The sequence below is a fragment of the Genypterus blacodes genome, unplaced genomic scaffold (assembly GCF_046128005.1).
Source record: "Genypterus blacodes isolate CSIRO-AG114 ecotype Tasmania unplaced genomic scaffold, CSIRO-AGI_Gbla_v1 ptg000003l_1, whole genome shotgun sequence".
Classification (NCBI taxonomy): Eukaryota; Metazoa; Chordata; class Actinopteri; order Ophidiiformes; family Ophidiidae; genus Genypterus; species Genypterus blacodes.
The window spans coordinates 3,315,472-3,341,807 of NW_027466817.1; the positions used below are offsets into that span (position 1 = coordinate 3,315,472).

General features: G+C 45.7%; 3 protein-coding genes across 3 annotated transcripts; 2 read left to right on the plus strand and 1 right to left on the minus strand.

Annotated features, from left to right (window-relative positions):
- The first annotated feature begins 331 nt into the window (after window positions 1-331).
- On the plus strand, window positions 332-10,578 carry farsb (phenylalanyl-tRNA synthetase subunit beta). The gene is made up of 18 exons (XM_076144429.1): window positions 332-459; window positions 1,299-1,354; window positions 1,527-1,681; window positions 1,833-1,905; window positions 2,267-2,382; window positions 2,511-2,661; window positions 2,758-2,866; window positions 2,999-3,069; window positions 3,164-3,225; window positions 3,659-3,710; window positions 3,833-3,894; window positions 4,488-4,695; window positions 4,775-4,855; window positions 4,946-5,038; window positions 5,289-5,406; window positions 5,516-5,668; window positions 9,133-9,280; window positions 9,702-10,578. The coding sequence occupies exons 1-18, from the start codon at window positions 402-404 to the stop codon at window positions 10,483-10,485; spliced, it is 2,550 nt and encodes an 849-aa protein (XP_076000544.1). The 5' UTR covers window positions 332-401; the 3' UTR covers window positions 10,486-10,578.
- A 951-nt stretch (window positions 10,579-11,529) lies between these two features.
- Window positions 11,530-20,500, minus strand: sgpp2 (sphingosine-1-phosphate phosphatase 2). Its single transcript, XM_076145846.1, has 5 exons — window positions 20,183-20,500; window positions 19,363-19,521; window positions 14,750-14,929; window positions 12,824-12,913; window positions 11,530-12,235 (listed from the first exon to the last, which is right to left on the minus strand). The coding sequence occupies exons 1-5, from the start codon at window positions 20,405-20,407 to the stop codon at window positions 11,693-11,695; spliced, it is 1,197 nt and encodes a 398-aa protein (XP_076001961.1). The 5' UTR covers window positions 20,408-20,500; the 3' UTR covers window positions 11,530-11,692.
- A 1,423-nt stretch (window positions 20,501-21,923) lies between these two features.
- On the plus strand, window positions 21,924-25,514 carry rnf228 (ring finger protein 228). Its single transcript, XM_076143244.1, has one exon. It carries the CDS (start codon window positions 22,440-22,442, stop codon window positions 23,208-23,210), a length of 771 nt encoding a protein of 256 aa, XP_075999359.1. The 5' UTR covers window positions 21,924-22,439; the 3' UTR covers window positions 23,211-25,514.
- The last annotated feature ends 822 nt before the right edge of the window (window positions 25,515-26,336 follow it).

Consider the following 26,336-nt stretch of genomic DNA (forward strand, 5'->3'; position numbering starts at 1 on the left):
AAAAAGTTAAATTGGCATCCAGATATCTAGAACCTTGACTGGTTACAAGCCTCATGAATTACATTCATATAACATTTTTTAAGCAAGGATACGTTTTTATTGTAAGCTGAAGTGTAAGTGCACATACACCTTGATTTACGTTTGACGTGATCTGATTTGTTTTATATTTACATAGGACTCTCTTTCTTTTTTTTTCTTTCTTCATATTGTATTTGATATCCTTTAATCTCCCAAGGCCTGTATCTAAACCCATGGGTGTAATTTCAGGTAGTATTTGTAAAATCTGTATGTATTAAAGTAATATTAAAAGGCCTGCTTTTCAGTCAGGCGCCGCTCCAGACAGCTACAGCCGGCTAGTTGGGGTCCTTTTCCACGGCTCGTAAGGATTAGCAGCAGTCAACATGCCGACTGTCGGGGTAAAAAGGGATCTTCTGTTCCAAGCTTTGGGCAGAACATACAGTAAGTCACGTCGACTGCATGTTCAAATAACATACAAACCGTTTGTTCTGGTGTTAAGTGTCATTTTGCTGTTAAAAACAACAAAAACAGTACTTTCCATGCGCGTGTTAGCAATGCAGCATCTGCTCATGAGCGACTATTAGCGCTACCAATGCTTTCGTCAATTATGAATTAAACTAAAATTTGTAAAATGGGCTGCATACAAATTTTAAGACCAGTTAAGTGTGGTGTCGTTCTGATGTAGCCGCTAACAATTGGACTTAAAGCTATAGTGTCTTCGGTTTCAACGTGATTGCATCATTTCCGCCGGCTCCTGTCATTTCAGTGTCACTGCTATTTTAGTTGTTTCCATTTTCTTCCTGCAGTTTTGTAGCAACATTGTCTATCTATAGCATCGAATAATCAAGCCAGGATATTCTGATGACTACTTTTTCCACTGTTTTAATGTGCGTTTTAGTGGTGTTAAGAGGTTTGATTGACAATTTTTCAAGTTGCACATTTGATACAAGAGTGATTGATTGTCGTCAGTGAATCAGTCAAATGTATAATGGGAATCTCTCTCTCTCTCTCTCTCTCTCTCTCTCTCTCTCTCTCTCTCTCTCTCCCTGTCCATCACATTTTACAAATGTGTCTAATAATGAATGTGAACTCAAACAGTGTTGACTTCACATGCCACCTTCAGTAGTAGCAATAATTGTAATTGTGATAATTGGAATAATTGTGTAATTACTTGTAGTGTGGAATTATGATGACAGTTCCTCCATGTCTGGGAAGTTGGAGGCAGGTGGGTCAATTATCGTGAACTTACATTTTTCATGACAGTTGTTTCTTGTTTTTAGCTGATGAGGAGTTTGATGAGCTGTGCTTTGAATTTGGACTGGAGCTGGATGAGATTGTAAGTATACGTCTGATCCCTTCTTTATGATCACACTTAGTACTTTGCATCTACAAATCAGATGAATCTTTACTCTGTCCGATTTTTACAGATATCTTTTGTGACTATAAATGTCTTCTAGTCATATGTTGACATATAGCCGGGAACCTCTCTGCTCTGACTCCCAACACAGACCTCGGAGAAGGAGATAATCAGCCGGGAGCAAGGTGACTCCAAAGCTTCAGGAGCGTCCGATGTCATCCTGTACAAGATTGATGTGCCAGCCAACCGTTATGACCTGCTGTGTTTGGAAGGGCTCGCCCGCGGACTGCAAGTCTTCAAGAACAAGTAAGTGCGTGTGTTTGTTTGGGCATACCGTCTAATGATAGGTTAGCATGTTCTTTGCTTTTGGTTGTGCGCTCCAGTTACTTCTCCATTTGTGGTGTGATGCATGCAGATTTGCCATACTGTTGCTGCACAGATTATATTTGTGTTTCAGGTTGGAGGCCCCCCGCTACCAGCGTGTCAGACCAGCCAGCGGCGAGCCTCAGAGGCTGATCATCACTCAAGAGGTGCGTGGTCGCTTCATCTTTCACTTACTCTCCATATATGCATGACAACTCAAATACATTCTCAAATAGTAGTAACATGAAGTAAGAACACCCCTCAAAAACTCACTCAGGAGTCCCAGGGTATTGATCAGAGCAGTATTCTGTCAAAATGAAATTATTAAACAATATGACTGTATTGCTCTAATGCAAAAATGTCATTGAAGTACAACCAGTATAGGTAACTACTTTAAATTCCCATCTTTTGCTTTGACCTGCTTCACCTTGCTTGCACAGATCAGTGGCTTGGGTCATTGTATAATTAGCAGCTTTAACTTGAGTGTTTGTTGTCATCTCTGACTGTCATGTCTGCTGTCCCGTGCAGACCGCAGCAGTGCGCCCACACGCTGTGGCAGCAGTGTTGAGGAACATCACCTTCACACAGGAGAGCTACGACAGCTTCATCGAGCTGCAGGACAAACTCCACCAGAACATCTGCAGGTCAGAGCAGCCGTTACCTCACCAGTTTGCGTACAATGTCACGTGTGTTGCTGTTCCACTACCATCTGCTTGGTCACGTCATCCTGAAGTGACAAATCATGAACGTTACATTACCTCCGTCTCTGCAGAAAGAGGAGTCTGGTGGCAATCGGCACCCACGACCTGGGCACCATCTCGGGCCCCTTCACATACACGGCCAAACCTCCTGGAGACATCCGCTTCAAACCCCTAAACCAGACCAAAGAGTACACCGCCACCGAGCTCATGAGCCTCTACAAGGTGAACATCTAACCACCCTACTCCACTTTGGTTTGAGGAAGCGTTTGTCTTTCTGAGCTGTTGCTAATCAACTGTTGTGCTCCTGCCTCCTAACAGACGGACAGCCACTTGAGACATTACCTTCACATTATTGAAGACAAGCCAGTGTACCCCGTCATCTACGACAGCAATGGCATCATCCTGTCCATGCCTCCCATCATCAACGGTGACTGCACGCTCTTTATGTCTCTGCACTTATTTCCAGCTTGTTTCTAAATAATATAATATAAAATCAAGCTCACATTTTTAACTGAAATCACCTCTATCTTATCATTTTCAATATGTTTCTGTTTTCTAGGGGACCATTCAAAAATCACCCTACAGACAAAGAACGTCTTCATCGAGTGCACAGCCACAGATCTAACCAAGGTACAACTAAGAGGCATTGACAAAGTCAATAACATGTTGCCTTCAATTTGTGTCATCCCAGACAAGTTACACAAACGTGTCCCCTTCCCTCCAGGCAAAGATCGTCTTGGACATGATGGTGACCATGTTCAGCGAGTACTGCTCACAGCCTTTCACGTGAGTTGCACATTTTGACATTTTGATTTGAGACTTAAAGTAGCCAGCGTTCCAGTTCAGCACTTGAACGTGACTCGTGTGTTTCCCTCTGCAAACACAGATTTCTAATGAGGAGTGAATGTGCAAATGTGTGATTGGTGCTGAAGATAAGTTAAGGCGTAAATCCTGCGTGTTCTGTTTTCAGTTGTTTGTCTTTGTTGTTTGCTACAGCACAGAATCTTTTATTTCTACACTTTGTTTGCCTGCTCTTGCAGAACATGACCGGACATTGAAAGTACAGAATGACAGCATCAGCAGTTTCTCAAATGAAGTATTAGAAACGCACCCGGTTTATATTTCAAGGGGCCGTATTAAGTTTTTCTGTGTAATATGGCATCAGGGCAGCAACGATGAGTGAAGCTAATCTCTCCGTCTCTCTCTTTTGCCGTGTCAGCGTGGAGGAGGCGGAGGTGGTGTGCGCAGATGGCAAGAGCTGCTTATATCCTGTACGGTATACACTCTCTCACTCACATTACAGTCAGCTCGTACTCTACCCTATGTGTGTTTCACTGAGGGATCAATGGTCCATAATTCTCTGCCGTCACTCCTCTCATTGCTCTGACTGCAGGAGCTGGCTTACAGGAAGGAGAAGCTGTCCAGTAGCTTCATCAACCGCAAAGTGGGCATCAGGTGAGCCATTAGGAAGCACATTATTAAAACTACAAGGAAGACAAAAAGGAAATTGCTGCTGCTGAGTGAAACTTTTAGGTACAACAGCAAGATACTGATGAGATTTGAAACTCAAATAAATGAACTTGCTACGGTAATTTCAATCTAATAATGTAGTTTACACAACATTGGAAGAAACTGACTTATAGCCTTATTTACAGTGTCAATGAAGGGTTAACATCCATGTACACATATACCAACTTAGATCATTTCCTTTGTTTTCAACCATTATTGAATATTTTTGTTTTTGATTTTGTTTTCTATTTGTATTGATTTCTTAAGGTAATCAGGATTTGTAAACAAAAGTCACATTGAAAAGTTTTCATGAAAGGCGTTAGCAACATATATTAGAGATTTAGGAGGAGGAGCTATGAGATTCTGTTCACTCCTTACGGTATTTACTGTCTGGACCGATTCTATAGCATCAGAATTAAGTTCAAGTGTCCTGTGATGCCATTTTATTATGGTAATATTCACAAACCTGTGTGACTACTACCACTTAGACCACATCACCTATATTATGTATATCTATATGTCTGTGTTCTCTCTATCAGCGAGTCGACAGAGAACATCGCCCGGCTGCTGACCAGGATGTGCCTGCGCTCCCAGGTCACAGGCGTCGACGACGAGATCGAGGTTGAGATTCCACCCACGCGGTCGGATGTCATCCACGCCTGTGACATCATGGAGGACGCTGCCATCGCCTACGGCTTCAACAACATCAAGCGCACCACGCCGCGCACCTACACCGTCGCCAACCAGGTACTTTGCTCTCCTACAGCGGAAGCATGTCGCAGAGAAACGTCATTGGATCTAATCGAAATGTCGTTTTGCTTTATAGTTCCCACTGAATAAGCTGACTGAGCTGTTGAGGCAGGACCTGGCAGCGGCTGGATTCACAGAGGCCCTCAACTTTGCCTTGGTAAAATAGAAACACCCGGATACAATTTTAAAAATGGTTTTTGATCCATATTCATTATTATTTATCTCCTCTCCCTTTGTCATCCTGTAGTGTTCTCAAGAAGACATAGCAGACAAGCTTGGGAAGAAGATCGCTGAAACCGGGGCGGCCCACATCGCCAATCCCAAAACGGCTGAGTTCCAGGTCACTTACTGTCACAGAGTGTAACAGATTCATTTCTATAAAGCTGCAGATGTACATTGGAAATAGTAGTGTAGTGGACATTAGAGAGCTGACTGTGTTTGCTTTTGGATTGATTAGCAGCTGTATCTCTGTGTGTTAAGTGTATCTAGAATCTAGTTGCCTGAATTTCAACCCGGCTTGTTGTCCAGAAGAGGGCGCACTCTGTCTGACCGGCCGAGTTTTCAACCTCACTACTGTGTTTCTCCACCAGGTGGCGCGCACCACCTTGCTGCCCGGCCTGTTGAAAACAATAGCCGCCAACAGGAAGATGCCCCTTCCTCTCAAACTGTTTGAGGTATCCGACGTGGTTCTGAAGGATGAGACCAAAGGTTTGTGTTGTTTTTTGCGTGTCAAGTCTTTTATTGGTATGTTTGGAAAAGTCTCTGAAACAGCAATCCAACTTAAACCCCCTCTTTTTCCTCCTCATCCCTCACTCAGACGTAGGGGCGAGGAACAGCCGGCGTTTTTGCGCCGTCTACTACAACAAGAGTCCCGGCTTTGAGGTGATCCACGGCCTGCTGGACAGAGCCATGCAGCTGCTGGACATGAAGCCGGGCAGGGGAGACGGCTACCACATCCAGGCTGCAGACGGTGAGAAGCTGAGGGGGGGCGGGACAACAAGAACCCAAACTGGGAACGTACAAGTGCTTAACTGTCAAAGCATTGATACAGGGAGAAAGAAATCCTAGAGTTCCAAGCCAGAACATGTTTATTTCCCTTCTAAGCCGGTGAGCAAATACATTTTGAGCCGATATGGGTAAGAGTCTGGTTTTGTTGAGGTGATGTAAGTCCAGTTGATGCCCTGCTGTGCTTTTTGCTTCTATAATTCAGAGTTGTTAGCTGTAATGCTGTCAGTAGAGCTGTTCACCGTGTCTCTTGCTCACAGCAGTTGTGGAATAGCGCGGCCATTGAAAAGGTTCTATTCCAGAGAGGCGACATGGGAAGAATTTGATATTTGGCTCAGGAAAGTTAAAAGGATTGTTGAACAATGTGTTGGACAACTTGTCGTACACACTGGTTTGATTAGCTGCTTTCCAGCCCATTTGAAGTGGAAACCACTTTGGAAACCCGACATGGACAAACAAGGACCAAACAGGTGGTCGGTGTTATCAGGGGCTCCAACGTTACAAAGGAAAGTCTTGGAAAAGTCCGAAAACGGATCCAAGCACAATTCACTCCCTGTGCTCCGTCTCATTTGTTTTATGCTTTGCTGTCAAATACAAAAATTGTGTCATCTTAACACTAAAATAACCAACCCCTGCTCTCCAACAGCCGACGAGAAGAGCAGTGGAAGTTGAATGAGGTTTGGAGGCGGTGAAATTGTTCCAGGTCTCCACATCTGTGAGCTTCACTCTCCGTTTTATTCATTAATACGTTTGGATTCTTTACAGTCGCCTCAAACGGCGATGATGCGTGTTTGGCACCATTCTGAGAGTCGGCCTCAGTTGGAAACCCGGCGCCGTTGTCTTCGCGGCCTGATGTTGGAGTACGGTCGGAGGTATGACGGTGTTCCTGGCAGACGCCGTCGTTCCTTTCAGAGTCAGACGTGTTTGCTGTGTGCAGGTGCAAACGCAGGGCAGCCAGATTCAAACGCAGCTCAGCTTTCATTTTCCCAAAGAGAATCTCATAAATCAAGGCAATTTTTTTCTTTTTCTGCGGGGGAAGTGGCTCGCTCTGTCCTTCCTCTCCCCGTACTTTATCTCTCCCTTCTTTACCCCATCCTCTCTGCCACCCCACCCCCCACCTCCCTTCCTCTCCTTGGCTCGCTGGCTCCAAGGTCGTACTGCAGGATATCTGCGCGGCTCCGCTGGCCCCATTCCGCCTGCAAATCAATGAGCTCAAGTATCAGGGAATAAGTGCGGCTGGGGGGAGAGAGACTGGCAGAGAGGGTGAGGAGGGATGGATGTGTGGAGGGAGACGGGGGAGAGAGATGTAATGAGGGAGCGAGGAGAGGGGATGGTGGAGGCGAAGTGGAGGCGTGAGCGAAGACGAGGCATGGCGGCGCGGAAAAAGTCTGCACCGGAGGAGAGAGAGCGCACGGGAGTCACGTTGCCCTGTTGCAGACAGACTGGCACATATAACACCCACCCACGGGTGCTGAGATTGTCCATCTGACAAGACACACACACACACACACACAGATAGAAGAAAATGAAACAGTCCTTCCGCACAGCACACTAATGCACACGAGCACCGGGCTAAACACTCTTCCTCTCTCTCCTCTGCCATTTTCTTTCCACTCTTTATCCACCATTAGCCTAAAGCTCCACCCCCATATGTCAGTGAGTCCCTTAACCACATTACGAGGTCATGACCACATCTTAAGGGCTCACCTGACAGACACACACACACACACACACACACACACACACACGCGCGCGCGCGCGCACCCTCAAGACGCGTCGATCACCGACTACACCGCCGCTCCCGGGCCCTGACGGCGAGGGAATAAGTGTCAGCTGGGTTTCCTCCCCTCAGAGCAGGAAAGGGGGATGAAATGAAGAGTCAGGGGAGCAGAAGCGGGGGAAGAAACCACTTAGGAGACAGATGCCCGTGTTTCACTTAACAACTGTGACCAATGTAAGGTCCTGGCCCCTGTACTGTACCCTGTGTTCGCCCATCTCCTCTCCCCTCTCTATGGATTTTTGAAGCTTTGGATTTGAAGCTGAGGCGTGCAGATATAGACGGCGTATTTAAAAGGCGAGGTTTTGTCCGAAAGCTGTCGCACTTTGACCCAGAAATGGAGGAAGCTGTCAATAATATACATGTTTGAATTGGATAATTATGGCTGCTTCCTCTCCTATCGGCTCCTGTAAGTCCGGTTTGCTGAAAGTTAAGAGGCGAGTGGGCGGAAAAGTGGCCTGGCTGAAGTGTAAGATTCTCATTGACTGACTGGTTATTTAAGATGTACCAGAGCTATTTATATAGTTGCCATGGCATCCTGCTCATGGTACAAGTAGATGACGTGTGCGCCGACGCAAGCACACTCCCAGCGCTTTAATACACTTAACACACACACACAGCACAGGCAACTGGAGCTAATGGTTGAATTTCCTGACTTTAGTTTCCTGAGTGCACGCAGACACACACACACACACACACACACACACACTCTGAGACGTTTTGCAGGCCCATGGATTTTGCAAGGCTTTTTGTCCATAGCGATGACTGAACATCTAAGCGGTGGGTTCTGGAAGCCATTAGCAAAGGCAGCGTGGGAAGACGCGGTGCATTGTGGGAGAATTCATGTCTCTGCATGTGGGGCTGTCGTCATAGCAACCCCATGTAGCTCGTTAAATCTCCGATGAGTCTTGTTTGTCTTTCTGTTGTGCGTGTCACTTGGCAGTTTTTGCAACAAAGTGAGCGATGCCTCTCTCACAGTGACAAGGAGGAGGGGGGGGCAAGGGAAGGGGGGGATTCAGCACAACACTGACATGACTAACAGCTGATTGGAATGTAATTATAGAGCAAAGATGTATTGCATAGTCCTCTTCCATCCATCAAAGTTTCACTGTTAATGGTTGGAAGAAGAAAGTAAGTCGAGCATTTTTCTGTTTTCGTAACACACACAAACATACTGAGAGCTGATCAGCGATCGCCACCGCGGGGGAACAATTATCAACAGATGGACGGAAAAACAAGGAAAGGCAGCGCAGCGCCACCCACTCTTTGATTGACACGTGATCTCCGGGAAGTACAGCGCAAGAAAAAACCAAAGGCAGAAGCTCTTTATACCGAGGATGACAAAAAAAAAAAACTGAAGAATTGTCTGCTGCATCTCTGTGGTAACTGTGGTAACTGGGAGGACAGAAATGTGACAGAGGGCAAAGAAACAACTAGATCCAACAGGTGGCAGGTTGAATAATAGCACAATGATTCAGGATGTTTGTCAGGATATTGATGCATAAGAAACAAGCACAGGGATTTGAACTACAAGGTGTCGCTGATGAAAGAGGACGATGTTGAGGCCAGCTATCGTGTCTGGTCACTGTTGCTCTTTGGTTCTGCTCCTCGTGCGTCTCTAAGTGCTCCGATGTTTCTTTTCACTCCTCCAGATTCCACTTTCTTCCCCGGGCGCTGCGCGGAGATCTTTGTCCGCGGGAAGAGCGTGGGACTCCTCGGGGTCCTCCACCCGGACGTCATCGAGCGCTTCGAGCTCACCATGCCCTGCTCCGCCCTGGAGATGGACATCGAAACCTTCCTGTGAATCTTACTTTCTTATTCATAAGCATGCAAAGCAGCCGTCAAATCCAAATTTGAGATTTTGCGGAGCTGTTGAAGTGTTGAAAGAGTGTTTGGATCATGTGGTTGATGAGTGCTGATGGTTCTGTTCAGCTGCTGCATGAGCAAACTAATGAACTGAGCCTGAGCTGCATCATAATGTGGAGTCACCTTTGTTATACTGATAATGAGGCTTGTTTTTAAATCATGACAGAAGAATTAAACTGAATAGGATTCCATTGTGTTTTTGAGGTGAATGGTGTGTCGTGCCGTGTGTGTTTGTGTATCTTTGTGTGTGTGTGTTGGGGCATGCCTGCTCTTCATTTTGGGTGACTTGTGTCTTGGAGTTGCTGCATGGTAATTAAGTGCACTGACTCATTACCTGTTGCCTTGGTTCTTCCAGTGGTCACACTGCTGAAACGCTCCTCACACACGACGTCCCCGTGCAAGAAGCTCTCAAGCACAAGTTTCCCACTCCAGCTGAATCCCTGCAGGCTCCCGTCTCCCGCCAGACTTCTACTAAAACCGTCTTCGGTGACCTGAGCGCACCGGCTGGCCTCAAAGCCCTCAACGATTTCTTATCGGACAAAAGCTACGTGGAAGGCTTTGTGCCGTCCCAGGCTGACGTGTCTGTGTTTGCAGCCATGTCCTCCGCCCCGTCACCCGCCCTCTGCCACGCCCTGCGCTGGTACAACCACATCAAGACCTTCCAGAGGGATGGAACCATCCTCCCGTTAGCCAAGAGTCAGTTCGTCCATCCAGCGACTCCCCCTGCCTCAAACGACACCACCGCCGCCAGCGACGACGATTTGGATTTGTTCGGATCAGACGAGGAGGACGAGGGCGCCGAGTTGGCGAGACTCAAGGAGAAGCGTCTCGCCGAGTACGCCGCGAAGAAGTCCAAGAAGCCAGCGCTCGTCGCCAAGTCCTCCATCTTACTCGACGTCAAGCCCTGGGACGACGAGACCGACATGGCCCAGCTGGAGGAGCGCGTCCGCAGCGTGGGCATGGACGGGCTGCTGTGGGGGCAGTCCAAGCTGGTACCGGTCGGATACGGCATCAAGAAACTCCAGATAGGATGCGTGGTGGAAGACGATAAAGTAGGCACGGATCTGCTGGAGGAAGCCATCACCGCCTTCGAAGACTACGTCCAGTCAGTGGACGTGGCTGCGTTCAATAAGATCTGAACCACATCTGCCCACGCCATGCATTAATCACTGAAAAACACTGTTGAGAAATGGTATGACATCATCTCTTTGCAATCAACTACACTACCAATGTCCTTGTATTAGAAAAAGCAGAGCTCTGGTCGATTATGAGAGTAGATGGTTCATCTTTTAATACAATTAAGTACAAATGGTTCTTTCCCACCTGCAGTACTTCTAATAAATCATCCCAACATTAAAGGGAATGTCGTCTACATGTTTGCATACCGTTTGCCGTGTCCCGAAAAACCTTCAGTCACCCCCTATACCGACGCTGCGGGAGCCGTAACTGCACATTGGCGGTTGAAAGTCAAACAGCCGCAGCTAGTAGCGTTCCGAATCAAAGGGCCCCGTGAAGATAACACGCCGTGTCATAATCAAGTCTGACAGGTACTCCGGCATTCCTTCAAACTCCGCTTCACTGGAAGGCAGCTTAACTTTTTCTCTTTCTGCACTGTTGGGTCTTGAACCTTAAATGGAACAATATGGCGTTCTGGCCTGTTGTAACCCGCCGGGGTTGATACGCCTTACAGGGCACAGACGGGTACGGGCCAAATTGAAATGAAGTTGCCAAGTTTCAGTTGAACCGGTTTTGATTATTTGTTTCTTTTTTGACTGGTTGGAGGTTTTGTCAGGATCAAGGAGGAGTTCTCCCCCCCCCCCGCTCAACATGTCATGGAAATTAGACATGGAAGTAAAAACCCTGCAGTGCATGAATACACACCAGAAGCAACAGTGCACAATTCTGACTGTTTAAACTCGGAAATCGTGAAAATAATTTACATTTTTAACTGATTCATGGCCCCACACACTCGTGGGAGCAGATGCTAGTGAAGTACACAGGGACTTTGTTGTATCCCAGTGCCTTGCTCAAGGGCAATGGCAGAAGTATTAACCCTACAAACTCGAGTACCTGGAGGAATCGCACGCAAACACAGAGGGACCAAGCCAGCTCCACACAGAAGGGTCCGTAAAGGCTTCAACCAGGGACAGTTCCTATGATGTCACAGTGCTTACATACAGTACATGACCAAAACAACTCAAATCAGTTACGTCACTTTTTTATTCATGAACTATATATACAAAAGCAGTTATAAACATGTACAAACAGCTCTGACACATACAAATAGATAAAAAAACTTTACACTGAGCATTTTAAAGAGACACCTAGCTATAATATCAAACCATGTCAAAGCCCCAGAAGAATGAAGACTCTATTGATCAGCATAGAATTGACAAGTCCAACAGATGTATAGGTGACAAACTTGTACGGTACTTCGATCTCTTTTCTCCTGCGAGCGCTCTCGTCATGTTGCGGCACTCCGTACCAAGAGTACAACACCTTCAGGCTCAGCGTTTTCATGATCTGTCGGGTTCCCACCAGCAGCACCCCACCCAACAGGAAGCGAATCATGCAAACACCCAGGCTTTCCACTCTCAGCGTGGGCAGGGGCACAGGTAAGACTCCCTCGGGCTCGAACGTCTGCCCCAGCTGCTGGTTCACCCAGTATCCCACAGAGGAGCCGGACGCCGCTCCCAGGATGGTGGTGGTGTCCCCCCGCGTGGGGCTGTAATGGTCCAGGTCCGGGTACGTGTAGCTGAGGACGAAGGGCAGCACCAACGACACGACGGGGGAGACGGGGCTTTTGAGCTGGAAGTGGTCGAAGGTTTCCCAATATGGGTACGTGAGAAACATGATACCGGCTGAGATCAAGGCTCCACAGATCACATCCTGGAAGCAGAATAGAGAATAATGACGGTATGTAAGGATAATTTGCCGTGAGTGAAACTAGAAGAGAGGCAGAATAAATGGTTTTGATATTTTTGACTATTTAAAGAAAAGGATCCTGACTCAATAATACTGTGCAATGAATTAGAATGTCTGATTTCAAGGGAATGATTCTGGCCTTATACTGTATTGCAAACAGGTACAATTAAAGGACTGTTGGGCCTTGGTGGAGGTATTGGATCTTGGAGTTTCCCCCAGTTGTCTACTGCAACTGATGAATAATTGCTTCTGAGATTCAAACCAGTAAAGTACTTAAGCTTTTATTTAAGCGAAGGGCATCTGCATCTGATCAATTTGTAATTAAGGATGATTGATTCTCTCAGAAGTAAAGATTTGTGACTTTATATTTTAGCCTCAGGAAACTATTTGAGACAGATGGCAGTTCTGAATCAGAGCCATCCAGACATACTACAAGATGCACATATGAATTATGAATCATGCATTAGGTTTCAATCTTTTATGCTGTGTGTGTGTGTGTGTGTGTGTGTGTGTGTGTGTGTGTGTGTGTGTGTGGATCGCAAGAGCTCTCACCAGCACTGAGTGCATGCCTGTGTACAGACGGCTCAGACACACCAGAGAGGACAGCACCATGGCGACCAGCAGACCCACCTCGAACTGGAACTGAAAGACAAACACACACTTATGAACAAGTGAGAACAAAATGCAGAGCGACAGCTGTAACATTGATTCTATCTGTGACTGCAGGTTGTCAGCCAACATCCTCCAATTCCTCCCATTCCTCCATGGTATACTGGAGAAAAGCTTCCATCCTGCCTCTCGTTTTGCATCCTTGTTCCTGTTAGTTCAGAACCAAGCCGTCCATTCGTCAAACCCTCTCATGGTGACGTTTCATTCCTCTGTGCCTGTCGTCCATTCTGTCAGGGTGAAGTGCTGCCCATCATCACTTCACTGCTCTTTCATCCCTCTGTCTCCCCGTCCTCTCTTCCCTCCCTCCTTTACCTATGGCGGCAGGTTTTGTTTTCCCTCCATTTTAATAACAGTGAGAAGAGAGGCCTTATTCACCTCCTCCCGCCCCTCCCCTCTCCTCCTCCCTCTCTTTTTTCCTGTGTCTTTTCCTGTCCTTTGCAGCTGGAGGTCTATTCACTGGTAGTTCATGAAGAGGGGTTTTTTGAATGGCCACAAAGCATGCCAGGGACAGGAGGGGGGTCACTCTGTGATTGACTGTTGTGACCTCTGACCTGCTCTGGGAACCAGGCAAGTTGCCCCGGGGCCTTGTGGCTATTCAGTACTTCTGGAAAGACCCCACAACTCATCTATAGCTATGCACGCTGTTGCCTTCAAGAAATCCTGGAGGAATCTAAGGCCACAATTAAGTGCTCCAGTGTACACGCTCGTCTCGGGATGTTGAAATGTTCTCTGACCTTGAGGATTTGAGAAAATTACGACCTCGAGTTTGGCAAAATGATGACAACATCAGCCCGACAGCTGTAGGGGCTGTAAAGTTCTAACAGAAAGAGCCTCAGTGTGTTCTCAGTTCTTCAGTGTTTTATTAAAGACAGGCATGATTGAGCCACTGAGCGTTTTATTGATCTGGCAGTAGAGTGTGAGAGCTAAAGTGGGAAAGAACAGGAGTAGGAGGGAGGTGTAGATGTAGACTGACAGTCATTGACTCAGTTGAGTCCATCAGAAGACCAAACAGCAGCTGGACGGGTGTGGCTGATGGTGACTGATGGTGACTGCTGGCTCCACCCCTCCCTGCCCATTGTACAGCAGCTCAGTGATGGACAGCAGGGCCATGCCCCTCATCCCACTCAGCCACCAGTATCAACTCGCTCCCAACCCATGGATTTGAATTTCAGCTACAGTGGCACATGGAGGCTCCCAGTGCCACTGTAGCTGAAATTCAAATCCATATTTGATCCATAGATTGTGAAAGAAAGCACCGGATATGAAGCTAGAACGTTTTCTTTATAGTTCTTTTTAGGTCATATTTGGTTAGATTTTTTTTTCCCTAGGACTATTTCAGGAATATTTTCACTTAAAATGCATATTGTGCTTAAAATAAAATAATATCTGTCGCTTTTTCCCAAGAATGTTTGGTTGTGGGGGGATTTGTCTGAGAGTTTGAGAAAATTCTGAATTCTATAAATTAATTTCATTTATTGCTCCTTTCCTAATAATAATAATATAACTATTACTAATATTACGATAACGTCTGATAATATCATTTAATAATAACCTTGTTGGAGCCAAACCGATTTGGAAAACCTACCTACATTTTGCACTATTTTGGAACCAAACTACATCACACTAATTTTGAATTTCGAGCATTAATGTGTTTGTGCTCACAGGTGAAATATCTATGAAAAGAAGTGAATAAAAACAAGAAATAATGTATAAAGTACAAAATTGTAATTTCCAGTGAGGCGCTCACCACAGTCCGCACTTCACCTTAACTACAGCATGACAATTAGAAAAACAATCTGTAATACTCACTTGAAACCTGGAGGTGGCGCTAAGCAGGAGGGTGAAGGAGATGCCAGTGGCGGCCATGGCGTGGGTGGAGGGCATTCCATATTCCGCATCAACACGCGGCTCCAGCTTGACCACTGGGGGCGACAGAGGGCGAGGCAGCTTCAGAAGATCCTTCATCACCTGGCCAACATACATCACCAGCTGAGGGAGAGGAGGGACATCAGTGTGTTAGATGAGGAGCAGAGGAGATGTCTGCTGTGACATTCTGCTGGCTCAGATTAATAAAGAGGAGGATTTTTCCCAGGGGGGCTTAAAAGGAACCATATTTTGTTGTATATTAGCAAGTTAGCATAGTTCCCTTTGGACTAGACTCAAGTTTGGGGAATTTGTTGACGAAAAAATCCACACAAATCAGTTTCTGCAGCGTGTTTCCTGGCCCTCAGTCTGTCATTTTCCAAAACCAACTGTGTGCAACTGAGCCAAACCTCTGATTGGTTGTCTCTAAATCACTGCTGTCCACCAAGGACCATCTGAAAATGACACTCACACTTATATGGTATCCAAGCAGCCATTTGAGTGATAGGCTACACTGGCAAGCTTCTCCACATTGCTGATGGTGCTCAGCAAGCTCTAGGTTAGATTTTCCGACAGTCCCTTGCAAGCAGCGCTGACTCAATGTTGTGTTTAGTGAATTATGATGCAATAATTTGATCCAAAAAGGCCAAGGAAAAATGGATTTGTGTAATATGTGTGCCCTTTAAAGGATAGTACCTAAAATGGCCTGTTTTCACTCAGCGTACAAAATGGACCACTAAAAGAAAAGCGAAACATGGAAATCTGTATAATAGTCCCTAATATCAGTATCAGACATCAGAAATCCATCTTCTACCCCTCCTTTGTCTCTTGCGCTCTTGCATTTTGCTTGGAAGGAAGATGGTGATAAAAACAACGAGAAGTGGAAGTAAAATCCTGATTAGTCTTTGCTCTGTACCGCACACACTCTCATAAATAACTTATCACCACTTCCACTGAACAGAAAAGACAAAGAAATGGAGAGCCACCCTGGCAGAAGATGCAGATCCTGCAGTCTTAGAGTAACAAAATCCATTATAAGAAATGGAAAACTGGAATAGGCTGAGGCAGCGTCTTCATTCGGTGGGGAATTGGGGGTGTATACCATCAAATACTCAACCTGTGTGTGTGACAGTGCTTGTGTGGACCGGTGTGTATGGGTATGGGTGTGTTTCTTGCCTATATTCTCTTTCATGAGCTCCCCAGTGGCAGTCAGAGGGGGCAGCCTGCTCTTCCAGCTCCAGGTTTATTTAAGGATCCGCCTTGTATATTTAATGACTGGCTGTCTTAGCGAGGAGCAGGGACAGAAAGCAGAGAGGGAGCGGGAGAGACTAATGTGTGTGTTTAAGACGCAGAGGATAGAGAGGTTGTTATTACTGACACTGTAATCAAGAAATGCTTGTTACCATGGCAAATGAGATATAAAAGCAGGGCTGCTGACCCTGCTGTTAGTGCAACAACTGGTAGATACAGAGAGATAATGGAAAAAGTGATGGGAGGGAAGGAGAGATAGAGACTACAACTAACAAAAAGGGGGACAACAGCTTTAAACACAGAATAACTATCATTCCTGTGGCCCTATCTAAGCATAGATTTAGTCCAGATCCTAACCCAGATCCAAATTCCATGTATTCCAATCATGGGATAAATATGGTTTGTTATTCATTGAGTTTGGCGTATCATTTGTGAAGAAACTGAAAAAAGGAACAATGAAAAACAGCCTTTCTCACCATTTAACCAAGCTTAATTTCAAGAGCAGTTTGGGACTTCTTCAGAAAATCCTGCAAACAAATATAGAAAATACAAACGCTTAAGCGGAATAAGCCGAGAGAAGTCAATACTTCTGACAACAAGAGACTAATTCTGTCCGTGTCCATTAGAAATGCCTGACGTTCATTATTCTGATATGTTCACTAAACACACACACACACACAATACTCGGTACCATGAACTATAATGCACATTTAGTACTTGTGACTCCGTCCATTCATTATGACAGTTTATTCAGACAACAAGCAATACTGTGTTTACAGCATCTACTACATTCATTTGCTTACACTATGCAGCTGCCAACCAGTTAATATGGCCTCCCCCTCCCCTGCCTCTCCCCCGCCCCCCTCACCCTCCCATCAACAAACCATCATATTCAGCTGGTTGAGGTCAATCTATCACTCCAGCCTCTGTGGTAATCTTTGTACAAGTCACATCAGAGGAGCGGCCCAAAGATGGCTCGCTCACACTGACACAACAGTTAACTCCTATCCTTTAGATAGTCATGCTGCTGTGTGTGTGTGTGTGTGTGTGTGTGTGTGTGTGTGGAAGTGTATTACACCCAGTGTGGCTTCGGACTTTGATCTGTCAACATGTGAGAGGGGTATTCAACAGCTCAGTATTAGTTACAGGAACACACACACACAGTGATTTGTTTTGTACTAATATGATTATTATTGGGTCAAGTTAGAGACACCGAAAGTTACAAAATATGTTTATTTCGCCATGTGAGTGTTTACCTGCCGAACTGGTTAGTCACACCCACAGGGTAGGACGGGAGTGGGAGCAGCTTTGGTCAGTATGTTTGCATACATGCTTATACACATTCCAGAGAGAATTCTTCACTTTTCTCTGAGGATTCTCGCTTTTAGGAGGATACAGAACATTTAGAAAAATAATGGCAGAATACAAGGCGGTTTGCGGTCTGTCGATGTACAAAATGATGCAGGAAGGACTTTTGCTTAGGGGGCCTTTAAGACTCAGTACATTCAACTGTTTTCTCTCAGTGGGCACAGTGGTGCTGGAGCAAACATAAAGTTTGAATTTGAAATCGACGAGGTGTTTGCACATTAAAGTAATAAAACAAAGATCACAAAATAGACCCCTAAATGACAACACAGACGTCTGTATAATATGTCCACTTCTCCCCCTTTCAAGCCAATTTGTGTTTTAAAATTTTATCTGGGGAGTTTCCATTTTACTAAGTGCCCCATTAATGTAAGACAATCCCACCCTTTATTCATCACATGGTTTGTTGATGATATTGGCTCTGGTTATTTTCGAGCACTTTGGATTTTAAAGAAATGTGCCATAAAACCTGTTTTCTAAGCCGGCACCACCTGCAATGACCACAGTGTCTTTGTAAAGAATATGCAGTGAGTCAGATTTTAGACTAGAGTATGTCCTCTGTGTAATTATGCAAAAAGCGTAACGTGAGATTTTTTGATATTCCAGACGGCATGCAGTTGGTGATACGCATAATATTAAGAAATACCATATGACTTCGCCCTGTAAATTCATGGCCATATGGTGAATGACTATCATTGTTCTGTAAGTCAAAAGAAGTCACCCTGCAAGTTGAGTCAATGAAGGGCAGTGAAGGACAGTGTGGTTGTGTGTGTATGTGGTTGTGTGGGTGTGTGCGCGGCATTCATGTCCGCAATGTGGCTGCTCATGCATGCCTACAAATCTTGCTTGCGTCCAGGTCATGCGAGTTGAGAGAGACAGAGAGAGACAGACAGAGAGAGAGAGACAGAGAGGGAGACAGAGAGCGAGAGTGAGAGGGCATGTCCCTCCATGAACCTCCGATAACTCCACCAGTACAATGGCAGGGTGCTGTTTGCAGTCAGAGGTGCAGTGCAGCGCACCCTGAGGGCTCAAAGGCCAGATGGGGAGTCCAGAGAGAGAGAGAGAGAGAGAAAGCTCACAACACTGATGAGAGCAATAAAACACACCGCTGCTAGACTGGGAGGAGGAGAACACAGAGGAAAACTGGTAATGTCTAACTAGAGGGAGGGGAATGAGTGTGTTTAGTAGGCAATATAGTGAGTCTGCACATGTGTGTGTATGTCGGGGGGCTGTTTCTTGTGTAGTAGAAGCAGTGTTTGAGTTCACGTAAAGGGCCTGTTGGAGTCAGGATGCCAAAAGAATGGTGTCTATTCCCTGGGGGGGCAGGGGGGGGACTAGAGGTTCAGACCCAGGGCACCCAACAACCAGTGAGGGCCAGGACACAGAGGCCACAGAGGCCACAAAAACACACTTCTCATCACACTGCAGGACTGAGGCTGGTGTGTATCTCTAGAAGAAGCCAAATGTACTGTACACTACGGGTACCATGCGCGATGGGATAGGCAATACACTGTAATACACTGGATTCAGTTTGAATAACCATCTAAGAGAGGGATCCTAATGGCCTTACTCCACTGATGTGTGCTCATGTGTGGCCTCTCACCATGCCAAGGGGCCCCGGTCAACCTGGCCCCAATGGCCCCCCCAGGCCTGGGGATATGGACACAGTGGTGTCAGAGACAGGTCACTGAGGGGAGGGGGGGAGGGGAGAGAGAGAGCGAGAAGGATGAAAGGAGGTTGAAAGGTGAAGAGAGCAAAGCAACTGCAGAGAGAAGAGAGTTGGCATTGTGAACCGGACAGACGTCGGACTGATGACTGGCATATGAGCCCGCTGAGGTGGTCTGGCTGACACATATACAAGCCCCTGTCTCTGATCAACTACAGTCACACACACACATACGCCCACACACTCACTAACTCTCGCTCTCTCTGATGTAACTTACAGCCCAGGTGTTAATGAGACGTCTGCAGAGGAAAGGGTCCAGGTTCCAGTGGATGCAGGGCAAACAGGTGATGTAGAAGACTTCATGTCCTAGTCCAGCTGAGATGAGGAAGAGGAAGTGCAGCATCCAGTTCCTCACCTCATAGTTTGGCCTGCAGCCCTGCGGGGAAACAAACACCAGTTAACTCAAATGAACCCTAAAGACATAGATGGCAACCTTGAGGAACTGTGTTATGAATTCCCTTTAAGCAGGCAGGTGTGTTCTCATAACCGATCCAGCATTTCCTTCTTCTAAGAGAAACCTCAAACCTCTCCTGCATCATTTCAGAATAACATAATAAAGACCTGGACATTACTCATCATGTTCTTAGCCTCTGTCCATATCTTACATCATCCTTATGACCCATTTTCATGCTCTATAATGTTTTATATTGTCCTGTATATCAGCTCGAGCCTTTATTACTTTTCAAATAACATTTTAAACTTGCAATTTTATTATGTGGCCATGTAGTTTGCTATAACAATTCTACAAAGATTACAAAAGTTATCAGGAATCAGCTGGAATAAGGGCACTGCCACGTGATCAGTGGCCTTATAAATAGATTTTCAAACCAAAAGCAGATAAAGAAGAATGTAACCAGTATCCCTCATGCAGAAGATCAGTCAGATACACAGCTGGACAAACTAGAAATGCCACTGATATGAGATCTCTGTAGTAGCAGCACATGTCACCCTTGATTTCCTCATTCAGTCAATCCACCTGAAGAAACTCTCTCTAGTCTAGACTCTCAGGTCAGTCACTTCATGAATTTGAAACTTACGCCAGCGTCTTTGCGTCCATTCGCTTCGTGTTTCTGAGGTGGATCGCTATCATGAGTAGCCCATCTTTCCCTCAACTCGCCACGTGATTTGTCCCCTTGGACGTTGTGGCCCGTAAAAACGCGCGTCTTCCCGTGATGCGCAGCCTCGACGAGGAAGAGTCCGCATCGCCTCTGGAACCGCGCCACAAGCTCCGAGTCGTGCAGGTAAGACAAGAACTCGAACATGTCAACGCGGCGTCGAGACTCGGAGCAAAAGCAGAGAGAGAGAGCGCATCAGAGGAGAGTTGCTCTATTAGGTGCGGCTGCTCTGGGTTACAGGTGTGCGCAGGGAGGGGAGGAGGGTGGGGGCGGGGCGTGGGAGAAGGGGGCGGGGTTACAAAGAGGCCGGGCAGGTAGTGTCAGTTCCAACCTTTACACTGAAACTCAGAGAGCAGTTTATTGTATGGGAGGACAGGTTTACTGGGTGGTGAGGACACCTTTGTTACACACAGTAGCAATATGGAAGAACAATATAAGTGTAACATGGAAGTCACACATCAGTCTCACTATCTGAATGATCAGGTGCAAGGTTGGTCCACTTTTCATATACACACTATTGCACAAAGAAGGTTAATGTTTAGAACACTATCTAAAGTAAAATAGTTAAATAGTTAAAATATTACAATCGGGCATTCTATACTTGTTATGCCGGTATGACGTCATTAGATACAGTTTTACAGCATAGCTCCTCATCCCTCCAATACAGCTTAGTGGGGACCAATGCAAAACTTAATTAATTGTGTCATTTACATGTTAAAGACCGAAGTATGTCTACAAACAAGATAAAAAAAGTTGTATTATTTAGATTTTCTAACAGAAAGCATGATGAAATCTACAGTATTTTTCAAATTGAGTGCGCTTAACGGTGTGTTTGTATTTCCACATCATTCATCATTCCACATTCTTTGATGGAAATAGGAACTCTTCACTATTCAGCTTCACTCGCTCTTTGTCAACAATTCCACTGTGTGCGGATCTGGAGAGCCGATGTGCTCTTACGCAACCGGAATATGCGCTATTAATCTGGCATCATCTGCTGTGCGCATGAAGGCCACATGACAACCGGCCCACTCACTCTGTTCATTACTGCAGGAAAATCACTTCAAACTAGTTCATCAGTCAATGAGCTCGACTACACAGCTGTCACTTTGATATGAATATGATAGGATACATTCACCATTTGACCAAACCAAATTAATTTGAATTTGAATTGACTGTAGTGAGTCTAAACTTACAATTTAGGTGTAAGTGTATGCTTTATAGCGGAACCATAATGCTGTTTCTTCATGAATAGTGATGATACACTTATCAATACCACATTTGTTCATATCTTCTCTTTGTAATAACGTGTTTTTGACAGTCCGGAGGTGTGTTGTGTTTAGAGGCTTTATAACGATGAGTTGTACTTTGTTATACTGGAAATGAACCGCCGCCCCCGATTGACCATATTAGCGCGTCCTATTGTCAGGGAAGATGCGTAACTATGATGGAGTATGACTGTTTCCATGTACACACAAGCTCACATACACACACGCACGTCAGACCTGAAAACAACAACAACAACAACAGCAACTTACACACACTCTCGTTCTCTCTCTCTCTCTTTCTCTCTCTCTCTCTCTCTCTCTCTCTCTCTCTCTCTCTCTCTCTCTCTCTCTTTTTAATGGGATTTCAAACGACACATCACCCTCTCTCTCTCTCTCTCTCTCTCTCTCTCTCTCTCTCTCTCTCTCTCTCCCTCTCTCTCTCCCTGTGTTTTTGTAAGATGCGCGGCGTCTCTGATGGACGAAGCCTCGCATCAGAATCCCAACCATTACATCATCCTCCCCCCCCTGATACACACACACACACACACACACACACACACACTCACACACACACACACACACACACACACAGCTGAATTCGGGAACTGGGAGCGTTTCATCACTGGGATCTGTAATTCAGACTTGAGTATATACCAGACGCGCCCCGGGGGGTCTTTAGAAAAAGGGGACGCAGCGAGGATTATACAAACACACACACACATACACACACACACACACACCGGCGATGTGTGTCTGCATAGAGATGACGGCGTTTGAATGAACAGAGAGGAGAGGAGAGGAGAGGAGAGGAGAAGAGAGGAGAGGAGAGGAGAGGAGGGGAGAGGAGGAGAGACGTGCACCGTCATCAGCATCTGTCCGCCAGCTCCCTTTGTGTTCACCGGAGAGCGTGAATGGCGAAAGATGACATGGCAGAGGTAAATTTGGCACCAAACCGAGCGGAACCCCCGGGCGAGGTCACCGCGGCGTTTCCCTACGAGGAGTACGAATGCAAAATCTGCTATAATTACTTCGACCTTGACCGCCGAGCGCCGAAGATCTTAGAGTGCCTGCACACGTTCTGCGAGGAGTGCCTGAACACGCTGCACCTCCGGGAGGAGCGGCCATGGCGCATCAGCTGCCCCGTCTGCCGCCACCGCACCCCGGTGCCTGATTATCGGATACAAAACCTGCCCAACAACACCAAGGTGACGGAGGATTTTCCGCTCTACATCGACTCGGACCCGCTGCCACAGGACGCTTTGCCGCCGTACCCTCCCCCGCTACACCCGGCTCTCGTCGCCCTCCGCCGGGAGGAGGCGTCGGGGACGTCCAGCACCAGCCAGGCGACGCCGTCCACCACCGTGTCCACGGCCACGACCCTCTCCCAGGACTCGGTGCGTTACGACAGCTGTCAGAGCTGTAAGAGGGTGGCGCTGACCACCGGCTGCGTTTGCGTTATCTTCTCCTTTCTGTCCATGCTGGTGCTGCTGTTCATGGGCCTGATCTTTGTGCACAGTCACAGCATTCCTCCCTCGCCGGCGGGTCCTATCTGCCTGTCTGTAGCCAGCATCCTGGCCATGTTCTCGGTGGTCGTCACATGGCTGATCTGCTGGCTCAAATACAGACCGGACCATGAAACAGGCCGCTCGTCCGCCACCAGTAACTCCCGCAGAAACGCCTGATGAGGGTGGAGACTATGGATGAAGATACTGAACTTGGGTGTGTGTGATTATGTACATAGTACTGACAACTGATTCTCCTGCTCCCTTTACCTTTTTCTAAGAATAAATATTGTCCAAAATGGCCTTTCAGCAGTATAGCAAACACCCAAAGGCCTTCATGTTGTTTGGAGCAATAGGCCAACATTAATCTTCTTAACCTTGTACCTAAATTGTGCACTTGAAATGGCAGTATAGGTCCAGTGTGTGTCCTGTATAGGACCAGTACGGGTCCAGTTGGCTGGGCGATTGGATGACTGCACTTAGTTGCTCAACACTTGGACCATTTGGAGACGGGCTGAGTAGAGGTTGGTCCGATGACTGAAAGTGAAGTGCTATTTGCAGGGTTTGATCCTCTATCCCTCCCCTCCCCTCCCTCCCTCTGATATCCATGTCTATGCCACTCTCTGTATGATAACTGTCCGTGGATTCACTATGATAGTGACGAAGCACTATTCTATTGTACAGAAATTCCACAATGTTCACCTCTTGGTTTTGAAGTGATGGGTTTTGTTTTGTTTTGGTTTTCTTCTCCAACTTGAATTGGTTATTGCAGAAGTCTTTAAATGTTGTACACAAAACCCATATTGTAAATAGTTCACAAGTTGTTGGTGACACAGGGGTGAGTGGTCTTGGTATGAAGACTCCCGATTATTGTGCTGCTCTGCCATGGAACCTATACCTACGTATTGTCACCTGTGACCCATAGATGGAACCTTCACACCTTCCAGGTCTTCTGCAAAAGCTCAAGGAGATCTGAGGTGACATCTTGTGAGTTTGACCCAATGTTTGGCAGGTTTTGTGCATTTAAGGCTACTGATAGGTCGACAGAAAGACCTTTATTTATTTGTTTTAGGTATAGGGGCATCATGTCTCTTGACTTGTGTGCCTCACCTTGTTGCCCCCCTGTGTTGCCCCACAACCATTAATCAGACAAAATGCTTAGTCAATCAATCAGCACATCAAAGCTTTTTAAATGTTATCATGATCAAAATCTTGCATTGACCTTATCACCCATAGCATCCAATTGGACTGACAGGAAGTCGTTTCTTCTTCCCGTCGCACAATTTTCATGTTCGACAGAGAAAGGAAGTCGAAAACAGGGTTTCCAGCATGGAGCTCCCCCCCACAGCTGTGCGCCTTTTTATATTTCTGAAAAATGAAGCTTTTGCATCTGGTTTGAACAAAGGTCTCGCTGGTGTGTGTGTGTGTGTGTGTGTGTGTGTGTGTGTGTGTGTGTGTGCGCGCGCGCGTGTGTGTGGCTAAACAAGTGTCTGGGTGTAGGCCTTTGATGTACATTCATTGGTGGTGGGCTTCAGCTTGACTTTAAGTCAGTTTTCACGTGTTCATGATGCAAAAACAGCTTGTATTTCCATTTGTGTCTCCTTTAGCGCCACTCAAGAAAATCAAATTAACTAAATCCTGACAGAGCAGAGAAGAAGAAGGAAAGGAAGAATCCACCCTCGCTCCCAGCTGATTGTCAGGTTATAACTCTTTAACCTTAAAAAGCCAAATCTGTGAGATTTTCAAAAGGTTAAAAATAGAAACTACACATGGAATGAGGACATTATAATATTGCACTAATACAAAACAAACATTGAACTTTACTGAGACTTGATATAATATGGAGTATTGGTTTTCCTCAGAGGCACATTATGAGAGCCTGTATCAAATCACAATCAATGAATTGACGATGCATTGGGGGAAAACAATCAAGAGCCTATTGTTTTTATGAATATAACTGTGAACCACAGGTTATTTGAGAGGATGTAGTTGTTACTATGGGGACAGGTAATGTGCTCTTAGATATGGCAAATGGGAAACTTTATTAATATAATGTGGCCCTTAATGTTATGGACAATATGTGTTGTGCTTTATGGAGCATACTAATTGTAACACTCAAACCAGTCAGCATTTGGCTTCAAACTGAACCTTACTTGGCACTTCCTAATGACTTGGGGCAGTAGGTTTCTCCTCTGCACTGCCTTGCTGCTGGGTATTGTCAAAAAACACAACAACTGATTCTTAAGCTGTCCCCAATCGGATTCCCACGCCGGCCCTGCTTCAATCATTCGCCTCAACCCTTTCTCCAACTTTTAGATGATGCACTTTCACCCTCTTATTTGTCACAAGTAATGGGGTTTAACTTTGAAAAAAGAAAAAAAAGAAACTCGTAATCGTATCGTATTTATTTCAGAGGACCTAGAAAACGTTGTTGGTTTTTATGAGAACTTGTGGTTGTTGTTCAAAGTACCAAAATGTATTTGCACAGAGAAATGTTCTGTATGTGCTGTTTTACATGCATAACACATTTCAGTAATAAAGAAAACATAAATACCTTTGCGTACGTCACTGTCTACTTCATTCATACAGTGAAATATAAATATCAGCATTGAATGGATTCTTATGGAGATGGATAACATCAGCTGGTTACTGGTATTCCATCAGACTTGGACTTGACACTTTTAGTATCCTGCTGTGTATCAAATATGCCCCCTACTGGAGGTCCACTGTTACTACATGTCATATAAAAGCATAATCCCACCTCTAAGTGTCAAAACATGTTTTCAGTTGAATTCCTCATGTAGGTCTCGTTGTGTAAACGTGTGGTGGCTGTAAGTTGATTAAAGGTAAATATCTGTCCCAGTCTGGGTCTGGATGCGGATGAGGTCTTAATAGCGTATCACAGAATGACACGTGTTGACGTTTTACAACAAGGCGCGCTTTTACTTTATATCAATTAAGCCATTCACACACATGTATTTTCCCCTCATTCATTTCAGATTTTTTTTTTTACTTTTTTACACCGCTGGTCTCCTGAACACAATTAGGGTCTAATATGAACCAGTTCAAACCAGATCCTGATGAAGAGTGTGACCTGTTCATCTTAAAGACATCATTTACATCATACATCATCATTTCACCCCTGTAACTTTCCATACCGCATATATTAATGATAATGTCATTATAGTGCCATAAATAACACACATCTGCGCATGCGTGGCTAAACAAGTGTCTGGGTGCTCACAGTCTTTGAACGCATCATAAGTGAGTCCTGACGCTTTTTTCCACTTTTGATCGCTTGAAAAT